The sequence below is a fragment of the Blennius ocellaris genome, assembly GCF_963422515.1.
Source record: "Blennius ocellaris genome assembly, contig: SCAFFOLD_87, whole genome shotgun sequence".
In the NCBI taxonomy this organism is placed as follows: domain Eukaryota; kingdom Metazoa; phylum Chordata; class Actinopteri; order Blenniiformes; family Blenniidae; genus Blennius; species Blennius ocellaris.
This window is the reverse complement of record NW_027662210.1, coordinates 25,001-31,447: the sequence shown is the minus strand read 5'-3', so window position 1 is coordinate 31,447 and position 6,447 is coordinate 25,001. Positions and strand designations below refer to the sequence as shown.

At 50.5% G+C, this 6,447-nt stretch overlaps 1 protein-coding gene across 5 annotated transcripts in view; it reads right to left on the bottom strand.

The window, feature by feature from the left end:
• Positions 1-578: 578 nt before the first annotated feature.
• Positions 579-6,447, bottom strand: part of LOC308148113 (myocyte-specific enhancer factor 2C-like) — a 21,719-nt gene continuing 15,850 nt past the window's right edge. For 2 of the 5 annotated variants that reach the window (XM_080521544.1, XM_080521545.1), the window contains 6 exons: positions 4,793-4,936; positions 4,471-4,663; positions 3,247-3,551; positions 2,357-2,474; positions 2,082-2,193; positions 579-1,532 (listed from right to left, as the gene is read on the bottom strand). In XM_080521544.1, the coding sequence (XP_080377670.1) occupies positions 1,169-1,532; positions 2,082-2,193; positions 2,357-2,474; positions 3,247-3,551; positions 4,471-4,663; positions 4,793-4,936 (1,236 nt within the window). In that variant the 3' untranslated portion in view covers positions 579-1,168. The remainder of the gene's footprint in view (positions 1,533-2,081; positions 2,194-2,356; positions 2,475-3,246; positions 3,552-4,470; positions 4,664-4,792; positions 4,937-6,447) is intronic. The other 3 variants (XM_080521547.1, XM_080521548.1, XM_080521546.1) reach the window with 3 other exon arrangements.

Below are 6,447 nucleotides of genomic sequence, written 5' to 3'. Positions count from 1 at the left end.
TTTTGGTTTTTCGGTTAATTTTCGTGAATTAAAATTAAAATGGTGCCAGAAGACTTTTAATTACACTTAAATTTCTTTAAAATGTTTTAATGTAACTTCACAGTAAAACTATTTCTCAAAATATAATTTCTTAGTTTTGCTCCTAATGTTTTCCAGTGCTTGACAAAAAAAAAAAAAAAAATCTAAATGTGTGAATGAATCTTCAGTGGGCTGAATTTAAAATTCATTTCAAATCAGTTTTTTTCTTTGCTTCTGTTTCTATAAAAAGTTTCTTTCTTCACATCAATGAAACGTTCCAGAACTTTCTTCTCTTTCCTGAACCAACCCTCTCTCTCTCTCTCTCTCTCTCTCTCTCTCTTCCTCCGACTCTCTTCAGCCTTCAAATGCGTTTTAAACCTAAAAAAATAATAAAAATAACGCTTTTTTTTTTTTTTTCTCAATTTCTGCGTGTAAATAAGTTGAACCTGCAACGCGTGTCGCCATGACGACGGACTAAAACTCACCAGTAGCTTCAGAGTACCAGACTTCTTCACCTGTTAGTTTGCATCCGGGTTTCCCTGAAACCCCGCCCACCCACAAGCCACGCCCACAGACCAGGCTCCGCCCCGCCTGAACACACACCTACACAAAGCAGCAGAACACAACAGTCACGCCGCCAGACCACGCCCCCTTCAGACAGACCACGCCCCTTCCAGGCCAAATAAATAAAGATAGATAAAAATTGAATATTGTCTTTGAGTTTTCAATAAATTCTGGAAATTTCTCGAGATTTTTTTCCCTCTGGATTCTAATTTATTCTGAAAAATCCAAATATAGTTTTTTCTTAAATTTTCTTTCATTGTTCAAAATTATCTTTTAAATTTAAATTTAATAAATACATTTTTTTCTCATTTTAAAACTTTTTTTCTCTCTTTATTATTTTAGTTTGTTTTGGATTTTGGTCACTAATGATGGGGTTGGGGGGGGTGGGGGGGTGTGGGGGGGGGGTGAAGTGGCGGCTGTGCTGTCAATCAATAGAAACCGGCCCCGCCCCCTCACAGAAAGCACACCCACTCAGAACAAGAAGAGGATAATACTCATTAGAATAATAATAATAATAATAATAATAATAATAACACTAAAAGGTAACTGTCATAGCTCCGCCCCCTCCCCAGTGGCTCCGCCCCCATCATGTGGCCCAGCCCTCCGATAGCCTCATGCGTTTGACCGACGGGCTGTGGCGCCCGTCCTGGCCGGCGAGCGGCCGCAGCAGGAAGCTGTCGTTGCCGTGGTGATCGTCGCGCTCCTCACTGCCGTCGTAGGAGCTGCCGCAGCTGGAGGCGCTGTCGGCGGGGGAGCGGCCCTGCTCCGGGGGGCCGCGGCCCGCCGCCATGGAGGCGGAGTACCCGGCCGAGGACACGCCCCCCACTCCCCCCAGCCCCGCCCCCGCCATCCCCAGGCCTCGGTCCCGCGGCGGGGAGGCCGGCTCGGACTTGATGTGCAGGTTCTGGTGGGTCGACTGGAGGTTCAGGTTGGAGCTCTGGCACAGGTTCCTGCGGGGGACAGAGAGGACGCCATCTTTAACCTCGCCAGGAGGCGGAGCCTGTTTCTGTTCTTCGTACAAGCAAACCTGGTTTTAAGGTTTTTTTTAAACTGAAGCTTAATCTGAGGCTTAATCTGAGACTTAATCTGAGGTTTAATCTGAGACTTAATCTGAGGCTTAATCTGAGACTTAATCTGAGGTTTAATCTGAGGCTTAATCTGAGACTTAATCTGAGGTTTAATCTGAGACTTAATCTGAGACTTAATCTGAGACTTAATCTGAGGTTTAATCTGAGACTTAATCTGAGGCTTAATCTGAGACTTAATCTGAGGTTTAATCTGAGGCTTAATCTGAGGCTTAATCTGAGACTTAATCTGAGGCTTAATCTGAGACTTAATCTGAGGGTTAATCTGAGGCTTAATCTGAGACTTATTCTGAGGCTTAATCTGAGGCTTAATCTGAGACTTAATCTGAGGTTTAATCTGAGGCTTAATCTGAGACTTAATCTGAGGTATAATCTGAGACTTAATCTGAGGCTTAAAGTGAAACGCAGACTCACCCCATGTGTCCCAGCGCCGAGTGCTGCAGGTTCTGAATCTGCTGCTGCTGCCAGCTGGACATGGAGCCCCCGAACCCCGGCAGGGGGGGCAGGTCAGTGCCCAGGGAGAAATCTGGGGGGAGGGGGGGGGGGGGGGGGATTAATTCTTAATTCATCCACGGTTTTCTTCACGTTTCCACTTTCCCTTTTAGCTGCAGTGCATGCTAACAGCTAACCCTGGCCTTCTGGATGCGGTAACCACGGTAACCACAGTGACGGCCCCCCGCTGGGCTCACCTGTGCCGTAGGAGGAGGAGAGCGCCGACGAGTACCCGCCCATCCCCTGACCGGGGAGCGTAGAGACGGCGGGCGTGGAGAGCGTCTGGGCGGTCTGAGAGTGATTGATCCTCTGGTTCTGCAGAGAGACGAGCACGGCTTAATCTGAGACTTAATCTGAGGCTTAATCTGAGGTTTAATCTGAGACTTAATCTGAGACTTAATCTGAGGCTTAATCTGAGGCTTAATCTGAGGCTTAATCTGAGGTTTAAACTGAGGCTTAATCTGAGATTTAATCTGAGACTTAATCTGAGGTTTAATCTCAGGCTTAATCTGAGGCTTAATCTGAGACTTAATCTGAGGCTTAATCTGAGGCTTAATCTGAGGTTTAAACTGAGGCTTAATCTGAGGCTTTATCTGAGATTTAATCTGAGACTTAATCTGAGGTTTAATCTGAGACTTAATCTGAGACTTAATCTGAGGCTTAATCTGAGGCTGAATCTGAGGTTTAATCTGAGACTTAATCTGAGACTTAATCTGAGACTTAATCTGAGGCTTAATCTGAGGCTTAATCTGAGGTTTAATCTGAGGCTTAATCTGAGGCTGAATCTGAGGTTTAATCTGAGATTTAATCTGAGGCTTAATCTGAGGCTGAATCTGAGGTTTAATCTGAGACTTAATCTGAGACTTAATCTGAGGCTTAATCTGAGGCTTAATCTGAGGCTTAATCTGAGGCTTAATCTGAGGCTTAATCTAGGCTGTTTTCAGGGCGGGGGATGGAACCGGGGCAGGTCAGAGGAGCGACTCACCAACATGAGGTCAAAGTCGTCACACTGCAGCGTTATAGAACAGAGTCCAGTTAGTGACGGTTAATCCAGACTGGGATTAGGCTCTGACTCGCCGGGACTCACCACGGGGGGCATGTTGCTGCACTTGCTGGCCGGCGGCAGCAGCGTCCGCAGGTCCGGCTTGCGGCCCAGGCCCATGCTGGGAGGGCTCTTGTCCTGCAGGTTCTTGTTGCCGCCCGCGGGGGGCGCCAGCAGGCCGGGGGAGGGGCAGTGGCCGCTGTAGCCGCCGTTTCCTGGCCACAGAAAACAGGTTGACCCGACGGACTCTGGCGATTCCGGACCAGAACCGGCGGCGCCGGACCGACACTGACGCTGCTGCTCACCGATGCTGGAGACCACGGTGCTCGTGAGCTCTGGTCCCATCAGTCCTGCAGAGACAGGAACCACGATTACACTTTGTTTAGTGACAACAACAACAACAACAACAACAACAAAACTCATTGAAAGTGTTGGTCTTTGCCTGATTGAAACACACTGGACCTTCAACACCAGGAGCTAATCTTTCTGTTGTTAGCCTTTAGCTTTGACTGTTTCCTTACTGATGCTAAGCTAATAATGCTAATGATGCTCATGATGCTAATGATGCTCATGATGCTAATAACGCTCATGCACTCGGGGAGGATGACGAAACTAATGCGGGTGACGCTACTGTGGGTGATGCTACTGCGACTAATGCTAAGCTAATGACGATAATGCTGCTGATGCTAATGTTGATCATGCCAATGCTAAAACGGATGGATGCTAATACCAATGCAATTATAGCTGTTGCAAATGCTGCTGCTAATGTGTGGGGCGATTGTGCTAATGCGGGTGATGCTAATGCAGGTGATGTCAATGTGGGTGATGCTAATGCTGGAGGTGCTAATGCAGGTGATGCTAATGCCGGAGGTTTTAATGCAGGTGATGCTAATGCAGGTGACGCTAATGCAGGTGATGCTAATGCAGGTGATGTCAATGTGGGTGATGCTAATGCTGGAGGTGCTAATGCAGGTGATGCTAATGCCGGAGGTTTTAATGCAGGTGATGCTAATGCAGGTGATGCTAATGCCGGTGATGCTAATGCGGGTGATGCTAATGCCGGAGGTTCTAATGCAGGTGACGCTAATGCAGGTGATGCTAATGCCGGTGATGCTAATGCGGGTGATGCTAATGCCGGAGGTTCTAATGCAGGTGATGCTAATGCAGGTGACGCTAATGCAGGTGATGCTAATGCTGGAGGTGCTAATGCAGGTGATGCTAATGCAGGAGATGCTAATGCGGGTGATGCTAATGCTACTGCGGCTGTACCTGGGTTCCCGGTGCTGGGGGGCCTCTGGGGGGACATGCTGTTCCTCTGCAGGTTAGCGTGTGACAGCGGCAGCAGGTTGTGGTTCCCCAGGCCGCCGCCGCCGCCGAGGCCCTGGTGGGGGTAGAGCAGGCCGGCGCCGGCGCCGCCCGGGATGGACACGCCCATGTCGTAGCCGGAGGGCGGCAGACCCTGCTGGACGGAGAGCGCAAACGGTTGTCGTTTTACGCGGCAGCGAGAGAGAGACGTGCTAACGGGATGCCGTTTTCACGCCGGGTTAGGGTTAGCGCCCGTCTCGCCCGGCGGCCCGGCGGTGGAACTCACGCAGAGCCGCTGTCTGTTGATCATCAGGTCGATGTCCTCGCTGATCTTCCGGTACTTGTCCTCCGACTCGGGGCTCTGGCCCGCAGAGTCGTCGGCCTCGATGTCGGGGCTGTCGCAGCCGTTCAGGCCTTTCTTACGCAGCGTCTGGTTCAGAGGCACAGACACGGACGCTCGTCACACGACGCCACCGACGCCACGTTTCACGTCCCTTTCCCCCACGGGACGGCGTCCCCGCCGACGCCGTCCCGGGTTGGAGTTGCGCGAAAAAAATCGTCTCGTGAAGTGAAAGAAAGGAGATTGAAATACGAGCGTCGCTTTTCTCACTGTCGCTGCAAGACGTGGCCACACGGGGGCGCCATCGGAGCAGGTTTCCCCTGAACGCAGCACTGTGTGTGTGTGTGTGTGTGTGTGTGTGTGTTGGCCTGCTTCAGCACTTCACAGATCATTAGTCCGGTCTGTCAGCAGACGACTGCGGCCGTATCACACACAGTCCAGACATCCCAGTCATGCCCACCTGTTAGGGTTTAGAGGAGGGGGAGGAGGGGGAGGGGGGGAGGAAGAGGGGGGAGGGGGGGGAGGGGGGGAGCACCAATACCCGCGCCGCGACCGCAGGGATGGCCGTAGAAGGCTATTTTTTGCTCCTCGTCACTCCCATCCGTCCCTCAATCTGTCAATCTGGACGCTCCGTTAAAACATGAGAGCAGCCGTCTGGCCGGGACACACACACACACACACACACACACACACACACACACACACACACACACACACACACACACACACACACACACACACACACACACACACACACACACACACACACACATACACACACACACACACACACACACACACACACACAGAACACGGACATTCTGGTGGACAGACTGTCAAAATAAAAGTTGGATTGTTATTATGGTGACTGTCAAAATAAAGGTGCCTCATCCGGGACAATGAGGACTTGGTGGGGGTCGTGACCCCAGGGGGGAGACGTTGCGGTCTCTACTGAGCATGTGCAGAACTGCTGGTTTTTCTGCTCTGAAGACTGAAATGAAGTCAATTTAAACTGAGAGGAAACCCTTTGATCATGAACGTAAAGAGACGTTCTGCTTCCTTTGTCACAAAGTTCACAGGAAGGAGGAGGAGGAGGAGGAGGAGGAGGAGGACGAGGACGAGGAGGAAGAGGAGGAGGAGGAAGAGCAGGAGGAGGAAGAGGAAGAAGAGGAAGAGGAAGAAGAGGAGGAAGAGGAGGAGCAGGAGGAGGAAGAAGAGCAGGAGGAGGAAGAGGAGGAGCAGGAGGAGGAAGAAGAGCAGGAGGAGGAAGAGGAGGAGGAAGAGGACCTGAACGCTGCTGCCTGGAATCGTCCAGAAAAGCTGAGACGATCTTCAGCCTGCATTTGTTCAGAGTCTCAGCAGTGGCAGACCGACGGGACCTTCAAGGCCTTGAAGGCCTTCAAGGCCTTCAAGGCCTTCATATTATACAAGGCCTTCCATATTAAAGCTTATAACCAATCACATTCTGATATTATACGGCGACTCAGAGCCTCCTGGAAGGCCTTGTATGACATCAGTGAATTCAAGCCCTCTGATTGGCTGGTCAGAGAGCTAGCTAGCTAGCTAGTTAGTTAGCTAGTAGCATCTGTAGCGAGCTACAC